The sequence below is a fragment of the Urocitellus parryii genome, chromosome 3 (assembly GCF_045843805.1).
Source record: "Urocitellus parryii isolate mUroPar1 chromosome 3, mUroPar1.hap1, whole genome shotgun sequence".
In the NCBI taxonomy this organism is placed as follows: domain Eukaryota; kingdom Metazoa; phylum Chordata; class Mammalia; order Rodentia; family Sciuridae; genus Urocitellus; species Urocitellus parryii.
This window is the reverse complement of record NC_135533.1, coordinates 164,960,623-164,974,996: the sequence shown is the minus strand read 5'-3', so window position 1 is coordinate 164,974,996 and position 14,374 is coordinate 164,960,623. Positions and strand designations below refer to the sequence as shown.

The following is a 14,374-nucleotide window of genomic DNA, read 5'->3' as shown; positions in this document are numbered from 1 at the left end:
TACACACACATATATATATATAACTGGTATCTCAAGTTATCTAATATATACTTTTAAGTCAGAGCCTTCTGAGATGAGGCTGGGGATAAGAGCATGATCCTGGATTGAGAACCATACACATATGGCATTTTACTAGTGATAATATGTCAAATATTTGACTTTTGTATAGGAAGGAGATCAAAACAACTTTCTCTAAATAAGAGAGATGGGCATTAACAGTTTGCTCTGATGTCCCAGTTTATAATGGGAGTCTAACAGTTGCCTTTATGCTCAAATACCTGGAAAGATATATAAAAAATTTAAGCATGGTTGTCTAGGAGTATAAATATTTTAACCATTTAAATTCAGAGATTTTTTCCCTACATTCTCTAATTATTTTATAGCTGGTATCCCTTACTTTTATCATCTTTTAAAATACCACTCTCTAATTAAAAGAAAAAAAATACAAAATTTTACTTTCTTTGAGGCTGAGTGCCTGTTAATTTCTAAAATAAAATGCACTTTTTAATCTTAACCCATATGTCTCATGATCTCATTTATGGGACACCTAAAAACTTAAATTAAGCAAAAAATAGAACACTTATGATAACTTTTAAATAGATCTTTGTTTTTAGAGTTCTATTCTTTTGGGAAAAGTAAGAGGTGAGGGATTAGCGATCTTGTTCATTAGCAGCAATGATGTCATTGATAATATTATGATAATAAATTATATAATGAATTTTATATTATGAATTCTAACCCATATTCATGCACGTGTGTCAATTTCATTGAAATGCTTGCAGGATTGAAAACTTGACACCTCCTGGGTTTAAAGATATTCCCCACCAAAAGGTAAAGGGTCTTGGGCCGGATTTCATTAGCAGACTTGGGGCCATGACCAGGTGGTGGGTGGAAATAGGCCAGGAGCAAACCATCTCCCTTTTGTCTCTTGAGACTTTCTCCCTGTCCCCTCCTTGCACCTCCCTTGCCCCTGCCCAGGTCCCTAAAGCAGGCAGTGGCCTGATTAAGTTTGATTTCTCTTCTATTATTGCTAGGTAGCACACGAAAAGAAATACATGCAGCTGTATGACATGTCGCACATGGTACCGTGCCACCTTTCTCCCCCTCTAACCTTAATGTGTCAGTAATGCAACTTTCCAGGACCTGTGCATATGTAGATATGCAAACCCACACAGACATATATACACATACCATTGATGCACACCAGAGAGCTCAATGTGGTTTGAAGCTTATTGTTGCCGGGAACAGTGGCGCACACCTATAATCCCAGCAAGCTTGGGAGGCTGAGGCAGGAGGATTTCGAGTTCAAAGCCAGCCTCAGCAAAAGCAAGGTGCTAAGCAACCAGGTGAGACCCTGTCTCTAAATAAAATACAAAATAGGCTTAAGGATGTGGCTCAGTGATCCAGTGCCCCTGGGTTCCATCCCTGGTATCAAAGCAAACAAAGAGAGCTCATTGTACTAATGTTACTATTTCTGTTTTCCTTGGTAAAAACTTGGGAGACCTTAGCCTAAGAATGGTTTTACAATGTTACCTGCCATGTAACCACCTTTATGTAAACCACCCCCACAAACTGGGTGTAAATTTCAAAGAATTTCCAGCTCAAGGACCAGGGATTTTTAGGCATTAGTCCCTCTGGACCGCTGCAGCTTAAAAAACCTGCTTCCTGATAATTCCTCCAGCTGCCCCATCACATGAAGACTGGTGAAGGCATATTTTGAGTCTGTGTAGATATGGACACAGAGTCCTGCTGCCAATTAGAGTGCTTGGGTCACAGTGATCAATTCTATTGTTTTTCTTGTATTGGGGATTGAACCCAGGGCTGCTCAACCACTGAGCCACATCCTTAGCACTTTTTTATATCTTATTTAGAGACAGAGTCTCACCAGGTTGCTTAGGGCTCACTAAATTGCTGAGGCTGGCCTTGAACTTGATCCTCTTTCCCCAGCCTCTCGAGCTGCTGGGATGACAGGTGTGCACCACTGCACCTGGCCAAGATGTTTATCTTAAAGGAGCTGAGAGTCCAGAAGGGTGTAGTGGCCCCTCTGATGCCCCATCTTAGGACTGTGGGTGTGGGGACAGGATGGAGTTGCCTTGCGAGTCAGATTGCAGAGCGTGCACTCCAGCCCTCTGCCCTCACGCCATAAACCAACAGCTTAAAGGCTTATTCTGCTGTTCTGCATAATCCACTCAGACCATCGGGGCCACCAGGAAAGGACAAAGTAACCCCTATACTCTTGAGAGACATGGGAACCTCAACCTCACTTTCCAGCTTAGGCCCTAGGCCACAGGAGCTAGCTTTAATGGTGGTCAACTTGGTTCAGACCCAGTTGGATGGGCCCAGTTGTAGAACAGAACAGTGTCTCCCCACTATTTTTATTTCTGAAAAATGGCTCTGGATTTCTTTAGCATGTTGATAAATCATTACCCTCGCCCAACAATTCTAAGGCCTAAACTGAGCTTTCCTAGGACAATCATCTCAAAAGTTTTAAAGGAAAAGTTGCTATATATATTTAACCATCAGTGATGTTGGTAAAGTGGTATGCAAACGTGGTATGGTAAGATGGAGTGGATGATGAGAGAGAGGGAGGGAGAGAGGGAGGGAGGAAGAGTCCATTTGGAAGGAGAATGTCAGCTGAGCCCATCTTTGGAGCATATATTCACCCTCTTCCAGCATCAAACACCCTGATTTCTTATTCAGAAACCATGGTGTGTCACTGGGACTGCAGCAGGGCAAGTCTGACTTCAGGCTCCAGAGGTGGTACCATCCATCGAGGGCCTTACCCCTGGGCTATTTCTCCTCCATCCACTGTGATTGACTCAGGAAGGTACAGTTGACCATGGCTATTCTAGGAAATCTCCCCTGGTCTTTGCTGGGACTCTCAGCAAAGAGGTGTTCTCTTCACCCCTGGGGTTGCAAAGCTGGTAGAAGGGTCTAGTGTCTTCTCCATGGAGAGTACCTGCTCAAGAGTGAAGTTCACATGAGAGCGGACTCATGTGAAAAGTAGGGCAGGGGAAGGGCAGGGCTTGGAGCCTGTAATCCCAGTGGCTCGGGAGGCTGAGGCAGGAGGATCCAGAGTTCAAAGCCAGCCTCAGCAAAAGCGAGGCCCTAAGCAACTCAGTGAGACGCTGTCTGTAAATTAAAAAAAAAAATTAAAAAGGGCTGTGGATGTGGCTCAGTGGTTAAGTGCCCCGAGTTCAATCCCTGGTACCAAAAAAAAAAAAAAAAAAAAAAAAAAAAAAAGAAGTGGGTAAAGATGCCCATCTTGCTGGCCTACTGGCCAATCTGGAGTCTCTGGCTCTGCGTGGCTAAAGCTGGGCCTACTTCTGGCCTGTTCAGTTATTTGAGCAAATATCTCTTTAGCCTAAAGCTAAAGCCAATTTGAGGTGGGAATTGGAATTCAAAGAATCCTAGTCCAAAAGGCTTACTGGGGATACACCAGCCCCCAGAGTCAGGTGGGGAAGGTACTAGCTTTCCCACAGCCCAGGAGTGATTGGAGACGGAGAGAGGGAGGGGTGATGGATCTGGAGCTCAGCTAGGCTAAGTATGAATCCAGATCCCTGGACTGAGGACCTCTCCTTCAGAGGATCAGACTTCTCGAGAAAAGTGAATCTGAGACTCTCCAAAGCTTTACTAATGAAGACAGCAGTTAGATCATTAACGCCCCACGTTCTCTCCTATGTTACTCAAATCCTAACATTAAACATTCAGTAATTTCTTGTTGGCCTGCATTCTCACGAGACCCAAAAGAAGCTCTTTCAAATAAACCAGACGCTGTAAAAGAAAATATCGGGATCACTTTAGATATCATGACGATTCCCAGAGACTCATTAGACTGGTGACGACTATTAATTTTCAAATTTAATTAACAGAAATGGCACTTTCTTTTAATTTGTGTCATTAGTCAAATGAGCTCCCTAATTAAGATGTGCAATCTACAAATTTATAAACTCCAGTGAATGAGTCTAAACATGGAACCACTGATAAGGGTCTGTTCTGACAAGGGTTCTCACATTTCTCTCCCACTGGCTTTCAGAACTTGAAAAAGAGGGAGAAATTAATTTCATTACCAGGCATTTTCTAGACACAATCTTCGGTTAGATATACTCAAGTTAGTCCCTGCCATACATCACTATGATTCCAAATTCCATTTCTACTCTCCATGAAATTCAACTGAAAAATTGCATGACATCAGATAAAACAGCAAGACCAATGCTCACTGACAATAATGGATGCTAATTGCAAAAGTTAAAAAAAAAAAAGATTTAAATTTGCACAAGTATAAAAATGACCTCAACTTTTTTTTTTCTTCTTTTTCTTTTCTTTTTTTTTTTTTTTTTGGCACCAGGGATTGAACTCAGGGGCACTTAACCACTGAGCCACATCCCCAGCTCTATTTTGTATTTTATTTACAGACAGGGTCTCACTGAGTTGCTTAGCGCCTTGCTTTTGAGGAGGCTGGCTTTGAATTCAAGATCCTCCTGCCTCAGCCTCCTGAGCTGCTGGGATCATAGGCGTGTGCCACTACACCTGGCTAAAAATGATCTCAACTTCTAAAACAGCTTCATATAGAAATCCCATCAAGGAAATATTGTGTAAAACGAGTCTGTGGTTGGAACCAACAAATATCCAGAAACAAAGGTTGTTTACTGTTAAATGCTACTCAGCAAACCAGTTGATACTTTCACAAGATCTACTGCAATCATGCTCCAGTCTTGCCATGAAAGAAGGAATCAAATACTTCAATCAGTGAGGAGAGTTTTACCAGATCAGGATCACTCAACTAAGACGTCAATCAATTACCATATTGAAAGCAATTGTGGATTGAATTGGCCAATGGGAAGATTGATGGTGTGCTTAGAGCATCTGAGGGGCAGGAGCTCCAACATATTTGTTCTGAAATAATTTTCTGTCTAATGATGGAAGGAAGGAGAGCTGGAGGGAAGGAAGGAAGAAGAAAATTAACGAAGCAATCCTGTTGGGGCAAGGATCCGATGGTGTCGGATTTTAGTACACTTGTTTCACAATTATTATTATTTTGAATTGCACATGGCATCATGCCATCAGCTTTTGGTGTTTAGGAGTTAGAATCTAATGGTTTTAATCTAGCCTTGAGGGTGGATAAGAAATCTGGGACATAGCATTCCAAATACAGATAATATTTATCTGGTTCACATTAACATAGATTAGGACATAAAGTAAAATGTCTTTTAAGGTCTACGTAGTCATTTCTGAAAATATGCATGTCAGGAAAACATTGCCAATGGGAAGGTAGGGTATGTCTGCTTCTTTTTTTAAAAAAACTTTTTTAAAAAATTGGTGCTTTATAATTTTTTAATTGGTGCTTTATAGTTTTACACAATAGTAGGTGGGGTGCATTGTTACATGTTTGTGCATGCACACAATACAACAATACAAATGGGTGGATTTCATTTCCCAGGACCTCCCCTTTCCTTCCTCTTGCTCTCCTTCTTCTGCTCTGCTAGACCACTTCATTTTCATAAAACCACCCCCCTGCCATTTCCCCCCCTTTTCCCTCTCTGTCTTCCACATATGAAAGAAAGCATACAACCCTTCACTTTCTGAGTTTGGCTTATTTTGCTTAACATAATGCTCTCGAGTTCCATTCATTTTCCAGCAAATGGCATGCCTATTTCTTTAATGATGGACAAAGACAGATAATATCCACATTGAGAAAGAATACTTATAAAACTTAAAATTACTGGTGGAGCGGGCATGGTAGCACACATCTGTAATCCCAGTGGTTTAGGAGGCTGAGGCAGGAGGATCACGAGTTCAAAGCCAGCCTCAGCAACTTAGCAAGCCCTAAGCAACTCAGTGAGACCCTGTCTCTAAATAAAATATAAAATAGGGCTGGGGATGTGGCTCAGTGGGCAAGCACCCCGAGGTTCAATCCCTGGTACCAAAAACAAAACACTTGAATTTTTTTTTTTTTTTTTTGCAAATCCCATATATTAATAAATAAACCTTGGAGACCCAGTGGTAAAAATAAATCTGAGATACATACTCAGGAGAGATACATTTTTCTTCAGATAAGTACTGCATTTTGGACAGAAAGCATCTCTAGGAAGTAACCATCATATGGCAGCATTTTAATAAAAAACACAAGGGAGATTGTTAAGCCACCATCCTTGGGAGGCACAATTACCCCTTTTATTTTTTTCATGTTTTATATTTTTCTTTTTTATTTTTTTCTTTTCTTTTGTGGTTCTAGGAATCAAATTGAGTCTGGGGTGCTTTACCACTGAGCTATATTCCCAGATTTTTTTTTCAATTTTTAATTTGTTTTCCAATTATGTTTTAGAAAAAGTCTTTCTTAAAATTTTGAGACAGCGTCTTGTTATATTGCTTAGGGCCTTGCTAAATTGCAGAGGCTGGCCTTGAACTTGCAGTCCTCTTGCCTCAGCATTCAGAGCCACTGGAATTACAGGCATGCATCACCATGCACAGCTACCTTAGAAATGGTTTAGGCTGTAAAAAAAAAAAAAAAAAAAAAAAAAAAAATGCTGTGGACACAAAGTCTTAGCTTACAACATTTTAACAGCTACATGACCTTGACTAACTGATTTAATTTCGTTGAGCCTCAGTTTCTTCATCAGTAAAATGAGACATTTAGCAGGATCTAACTCATAAGCATGTTACCAATCCTATTAAAAACACTCAGCACAAAAAAACTGTTAGAAAATGGTAGTTTGGCTGAGCAAAGTGGCACACATCTGTAATCCCAACAACTTGGGAGGTTGAGGCAGGAGGATCTCAAGTTGGAGGCTAGTCTCAGCAACTTAACCAGATCCCTTTTCAAAAAAAGGGCTGGGGATGTGGCTCAGTGGTTAAGCTCCCCTGGGTTCAATCTCCAGCATCAGAAAAACAACAATAACAACAAAACCACAGTAGTTGGTACTTGTAGTGTCCCTAAAGCAAAATGCCATTATTCCTTAACATTGTAACAAATCACCACCCCCTTTGCCTCACAAGAGATGACCCCAGAGGCTCTGGTTCCTTGTCCTAATAGCTCAGAATTCCTGCGCCCAGGGCCTGGGCAGCCTGGGCCTTGGGCTGCTTGCTTGGTGATTCTCACCTCGTAGTAACTCTGCACTGCGTTCATGAAGGCTTCGTCCGCCACGATCTGCGTCTCCCCATTGAGGAAGGCCTGGAAGCGGTCCTTGACGGTCTGCAGCTGCTGTTTGCTGATCTGCAAGAAACCAGAAACAGGAGAAATGAGGGCTTGTTTAGGGCAAGGCTAGTTAATGGTGACTTTCCACCAAAGAGGCCAGACATTAGCAGGAACCACTAAAACGTCACCCAAATCCCAGTTAAATAAACTGCCTTAGAAGCAAAGGTAACACAGAATACATGTGTCAGACTCCATAGTAATTGCCCTTGTTTTCCCAAATCTTCCTTTTATGGGGCTTTTGTGGGGTTACTTCTTTTGGGGAGTAGCGGGAACGGGGGAACGAACTCAGGGGCACTTGACCACTGAGCCCCATCCCAGCCCTTATTTTGTATTTTATTTAGAGACAGGGCCTCACAGAGTGGCTTAGGACCTCACTAAGTTGCTGAGGCTGGCTTTGAACTCACAATCCTGCTGCCTCAGCCTCCCGAGCCACTGGGATCTTAGGCGTGGGCCACCATGCCTGGCGCAATGAACTCACTTCTAACTCACTTTGTTGAAGCTTTCCTATTCTGACCCAGGGATATTGTAAGTGGAGATGAAGAGAAAATCACAGTTATTTTGAATGTGCTTGAAACCATTTGAGCTAAACTATGAGGCAACAATTCATTTGCTCATAAAAATGCCACCCTAACATGAATTTATTTTTTGCAGTCCGGACATAACTGACTTCAGTCACAAATCCTTACAGAACAGAACAGAGCAAGGCCATGCACAGAATTTCTTGCTCAGAATTCCTTCCAAGCAGGGTCAGGCCCAGCTCTGCAACATTTTGGGGGGTGAGTTGGGGTAATGGAGCAGGAGAGAACAATAAATTTTGCTTTTGTCTTAAATGCTTAATTTCTTTTATGCTATTTATTTGTTTTCTTATTGGTTATTTTTAGTTATACATGACAGTAGAATCCATTTTGATATGATTTGGGGTATAGAATATATCCTTTTCTAACTAGGACCCCATTTTTGTGGATGTACACGATGGTGGGATTTACTGTGAATTCATATATCTTCACAGACAAATTGTGTCAGATTTATTCCATATCTTTTCCAGTCCCATTCCACTCCCTTCCCTTCATTCCACTTTGTCTAACCTATCGAACTTCTATTCTTCCCCTCCCTACCCTTCCTTGTTGTATGTTAGCTTCCAAAAGTTAGAGAAAACATTCGACCTTTGATTTTTTGGGGGATAGCCTTATTTCACTAAGTATGATCATCTCCAGTTCCATCCATTTACCAGCAAATGCCATAAAGTCATTCTTTTTTATTGCTCAGTTATATTCCATTGTGCATATATATACAACATTAAGTGCTTAATTGAAATAAAACCATATAGCATCATTTGAATAATGATGATTATTTGATGACCCAGGACAAATCCACTACCTGTCTAACCTTCCATTAGATGTGCATGATGTTCATTTATTCACAAATAATTGCAAAGCAACTACCATTTGCCTCTCCCTGCACCAGGACCCATGCTTTGGTGTTCAATAAAATATACTCAACCCCTGATCTCACTGACCAGGATCAGGCACTGGAAATCAAAACAAATAAGGGTTTCTCCTCAGGGATTCTGCAGTTCAGATGAAGAGGGAAAAGCATATGAAGAATGCATTTTTTTTTTTTTTTTTTTTTTAGGATTTCACAGGAGAAATTACAGAGTACCAAACTTTGAAAAGAGAAAGAATCTTCAGGAACATTGATTTCAATCAAGGTCAGAGAACACACACCACAAATCCACACAAAACATCTCACATTTCCCTCAACGAATCAGCTCCCAGCAGCAGGGGAGTGAAGGGTGGGGATTTGGATGGCAGAACTGTCTTGCCCCCTGCACATGCACATCCACTACTTTCTCACCACCAAGTAAACAAGCATTGAGTTCATTCAGTCAGCTCTCTGGGTGTGTCGCTGGAAAAACCTCAACTGCTTCACCTGTATAATGGGCCAGCACTGACCTTGGGGTGTGCTCATGATGATTAAAACAATCAGCACAAAAATTGGCACAGAGTTATCCCACGCCTCCGCATATACCCAGAGGACTTAAAATGAGTGAACTACAGGGATGCAGCCACACTGCCGTTTACAGCAGCTTGTTTTAGTCACCATTTTTCCTGCTATGGCTTAAAGACCCGACCAGAACAACGGTAGAGAAGGACAAGTTTACTTAAGGGCTCATAGTTTCCAAGTCTCAATCCATAGACAGCTGGCTCCATTCCTCGGGGCTCAAGGGGAGGCAGGACATCATGGAGGAAGAGTGTGGTGGAGGGAAGCAGCTCACATGGTGATCAGGAAGCAGAGAGAGACTCCACTCTCCAGAGACAAATAGAGACCCCAAAGCCACGCCCCCAATGCCCCCTCCTCCAGCCACACCCACCTCCTCCAGCCACCACCCAGTTAATCCCATCAGGGTCCATTCACTGGTTGGACTAAGGCTTTCATTATCCAATCATTTCTCCTCTAAACCCTCCTGCATTGTCTCACACGTGAGCTTTGGGGGGATACCTCCCATCCAAACCACAACACAACTCCATTCACAATAGCTAAGCTATGGAACCAACCTAGGTGCCCTTCAACAGATGAATGGATAAAGAAAATGTGGTCTATATATACACAATGAAATATTATGCAGCCATAAGGGAGAATGAAATTATGGCATTTGTTGCTAAATGGATGGAGCTGGAGAGTACCATGCTATATGAAATAAGTCAATCCCCAAAATCAAAGGCTGAATGTTTTCTCAGATCCTAACTCACAATAAGGGGGTGAGGAGGCAAGAATAGAAGTTCACTGGATTAGACAAAGGGGAATGAAGGAAAGGGAGGAATAGGAAAGATAGTGGAATGAATGGGACATCATTTTTCTATGTTCATATATAAACACACGACCAGTGTAACTCCACATCATGTACAACCACATGAATGGGAAGATACATTCCATGTAGGTATAATATGTCAAAATACACTCTATTATCATTATATGTGAAAAGGACAAATAAAAAGTGTTAAATAAAAAAAACTCTCATATCAAAATAAAGAACATCACCCAGAACTCAGAAACACCTTCAGGTCCCCAAAGTCATTTGCAAAGCTGACTATGAGTCTCACATCTATCATCCTAGGTTAGTTCTGCCTGGTTTTCAACTTGCTACCTGTGCAACATACATGATGAGATTTGTCCAAGTTTGCTCAAACTCATTGCTGAGTGGTGTTCCAACACAGGATTCCACCATAACTGACCACTTCATCAGTTATGGTTAGCAGGGCTTTCTTTATTTTCAAACTGTGCTGACTTTTCAATGTGCACCCATCCACAAGAGGAATACAGGTACAAGAGCCACATCCATCTTGCACTCTGGTAGCTTCTACTGCATGGCACACCATGGACTCTAACCAAGGTTTGCTGAATGCAGGCATTAACTCACTCCATGGTTACTGCATACCAGGCTCTGGAGATGTAAAATGGCCAAGGCACAACCTTAGCCCTCAAGTCACAGATCACAGGTTCATCTTGGACCTCCTAGCATTCTTCGCCAACTGCAGGAGTGAATGGAAAATCTTACCTAGCAGCTCTTAAAACACAGTGAGCCTGAGAATTAATCCGTGGGGCAGAGTTGATCTCTGGGTAACCTAGATAGGATTGAACCCAGAAGGTGATCTTACAGGAACAAACTAAAATAATTGGCCCAGAGCAACTGACGCCAGGTGTACAACTCTAGATAAGCAGGATTCTGCAAGCTGTGTACAGAGAGAACCCTCTGGAAACAGAAGTCCAGTGGGCGGCATTTAATATGGATAGAATCCACTTGGGCATCGAGGCCAGAACTGGGAGTTGCTGTAATGCGTTCCAAGAGCAGAAAACCTGAAAAGATGAAAGGTAATTATGGCAGAGGAAAGTGTGGCTGCAGCTTTTGCTAGAACTATTCAAGCGCCCTTGCTTCAGTCTACCTCATTAATCAAGTACTGAAAAGTCCCATTGCATTTCGGCCATCTGCAATCTGCTCACCACTCTTCCTCCATGATGTCCTGCCTCCCCTTGAGCCCCGAGAAATGGAGCCAGCTGTCTATGGACTGAGACTTGGGAACTATGAGCCCTTAAGTAAACTTTTCCTCCTCTTATTGTTCTTGTCAGGTCACAGCAGTGAAAAAAAAAAACTGATTAAAACATGGACCTATGGTGAAAAAAACCACATGTTCTAAGTGCTGGTCTCAGGAAAGAAAGTCAAATTCAGAGTGAGGAAGAATCCTGGCTTTACTACAAGACCTTGGAGAAGTAGTTAACTTTGTTTTTTTTTTTTTTTTTTTGGCTAAAAACCAGGGAATGGTGCTATCTGCTTTCTGGTTGCAATGATCAGAAGAGAGAATATATGTGAGGTACAAAGACTAGAATCCAGCATACAGTAAGAACATGATAATGAAAGACATACTGAAAGTATTTCCTTTGTTTTTCTTTTTCCCTTTTCTTCATCTTTTATCTTCTTTTCATGCTCTCTCTCTTTTTTTTAATCTACTCAGTCTTTTTTTTTGGTACCAGGGATTGAACCCAGGGGTGCTTAACCACTGAGCCTCATCCCCAGCCCCATTTTGTATTTTATTTAGAGACAGGGTCTCCCTGAGTTGCTTGGCACCTTGCCATTGTTAAGGCTGGCTTTGAACTCAGGATCCTCCTGAGCCTCCCAAGCTACTGGGATCATAGGTGTGTGCCACCATACCTGGCCTACTCAGTGTTTTGAGGTATATTAACATAGTGTTCTTTACCTCCTTCTTCTTCCACCCTCCCTTTTGAGAATCTGGAAAACCCTATACTCCTGTCCCAGTCACCCTCAAAATTACAGGTGACCATGTGACACAGTCAGACAACTATTGGGGAACTTTGGAGAAACACCCTGGTTAAAAGGAACACACTTAGTGATATTGCCCTGTGCTACCCAAATACATTGTCCAGAGCTGGGGTGTCTATCTTGCGATCATGAAGGTAGGCCAAAAACATCATGGGGATGTTGGCCTTTACATTTAACAGTTGAACTTATGTTTGCAAACACCCTTTCTGGATTCCTCATAATGTGTGTGTGTGAGAGAGAGAAAAAAAAAAAAGTATTCCTACTTGTTCAGGTCACTGTGTGTGTCCTCTTATTTGTAGCCAAATGCTTTCCTAATGGACACGTGTGACTTTCTCTATCATAAAAGAAAACGCATTACTAAGGTGTTTATTGATTAGCATGCCTCTGATTACAGCAGCAACTCTACTGTATGGGAAGAAGGAAGCAATGCTTACCCTAAATGACTGAATCTAATATGGGAGCATTCCAAATGCAGGTGGGAGGAAGCAGAAAACCATCTTTGAATGCTAGAAGAAATTCCAATTATACACACAGGTGGGATCCTTTTCTACACAAAGCACAATATCAGGACTGTACACCGCTAGCTCACAATAGGAGCTCCATTTCAAAAAAAAAAAACAAAAAAACAAAAAAAAACGAGGGTTTTTAAAGACTATTATTCCTTGTAGAAAAGTGGAAAAAATATCAAATCAACAAGTGTTTTTAAAAATCATCAGTTCCTTCAGAGAGATGTGGGCAATGTTTACTCAATTTCCTTTTCTTAGAGCAACACTTGATATTAGGCAAAATATAAATATCAAAAGGTCTTCTTTTATAAGCACATTAAAATACTCTCTATCCTAAATGAAATCTTGTTTCTAGGGAATTTAGAAATCATATCACACTTAACCAACTATTTACTTATTTACATAAAATTCCTCTCACCTTCTATATTAGATACATTTATATAACATGTTCTGAAAAGGATGTGTTAAGTGAGTTTCATTCATTTGGGTTGAATGAAAAAGATCCATTTGAATAGAAAAACATGAATGAATCATTCTAAAAGGGAAGCTGAGGGGCGAAACTATTGCAGGTGGGAAAAATTCAGAATGAGGCTGTACCCCTGGCCTGGATTATGAACCTGTTTCCCAATATTCTGCCACTCAAGTAATATCTTTAGGAGTAGCTCTCTCTACGCACCAATGGTATGAATATTTGCTTTATATTTTTGCCCTAAATATATTTCAGATCACTTCATTTTTCAAACTGAAACTTGTTCTCAGCAACAGTATCTGAAATTGCAGGCTTCATTTTGCAGCTATAGTTAAAATAGATGGGTTCCACACACCTCCCATATTTTAATAATTGCTCCTTTTCATTCGTTTGTTTTGGTGCTGGGGATTGAACTCAGAGCTTCATGCATGGGAAGTGCACACTCTATGACCAAATTGTATCCAAGACCAGGAGGGCATTTTTAGAGAAAAAAAAAATATTAATCTGGTATATACACAAATTCTTGAATTTGTATGTGCATTTTATTTTAGGATAACTGCTGAATATCTTTAAGTTAATTATACTCTAAAAAATTAACTATGCATTTTAAACCAATTGAACAATACTTGGCACAGTGGTGCACACCTTTAATCCCAGTAGGTCAGGAGGCTGAGGAAGGAGGATCTCAAGTTCAAAGCCAGCCTCAGCAACTTAGCGAGACCGTGTCTCTAATAAAATATTAAAAAGGGCTGGGGATGTGGCTCAGTGGTTAAGAGCCCCTGGGTTTAATCCCTGGTACCAAAAAGAAAAAAAAAATCATTGAGCAATAGAAAGACCCAGCAGTTGCATTATTTCTAAAGACCTATTTGGGTAGGAAAGAAAGAATAAAGAGGGAGTTCTGAAGGGAAGGGATCATGGGAGCAGAATGGGAGCTCTCTCAGAAAACAACCACCTTGCAGAAGAGGAATAAAATAAGAAGAATGAATCTAGAGAGTGAATTGGGGCTAATAGTTGGTTTGAAGATGGAAGGAGAGGAAGAAATGCAGAGAAGGGGTGAGAATAAGAAGAGAACCACATTTCAGCCCCTCTGACAAAGCATTTTAAAGTTGTTGTTTAGTAGGACAAATGTTCAACCCTTGCAAACAATAGTTATTATTATTTTTTTAATAATAATATGTGTCTCCACTTTAGAAGTGCTCAGGTGGTGTTCACTTAGATGCCTCTGTGGGCAAGTCAGATGTGGAGTTTAAAATGCAAAGCCCTCATTAAGAGGTTGTGTTCATTGGTCTTCATTGCTGTGACCAAAATGTCTGACAAGAACAACTTAGAGTAGGAAAAGCTTGTTTGGGCTCATGATTTCAGAGCCCTCA

At 41.1% G+C, this 14,374-nt stretch overlaps 1 protein-coding gene across 15 annotated transcripts in view; it reads right to left on the bottom strand.

Annotated features, from left to right (window-relative positions):
• The window catches only part of Cadps (calcium dependent secretion activator), a 476,750-nt gene that overhangs the window by 370,203 nt on the left and 92,173 nt on the right, over positions 1–14,374 (bottom strand). For all 15 annotated transcript variants that reach the window (XM_077795614.1, XM_077795616.1, XM_077795615.1 and 12 more), the window contains one exon: positions 7,100–7,213. In XM_077795614.1, the coding sequence (XP_077651740.1) occupies positions 7,100–7,213 (114 nt within the window). The remainder of the gene's footprint in view (positions 1–7,099; positions 7,214–14,374) is intronic.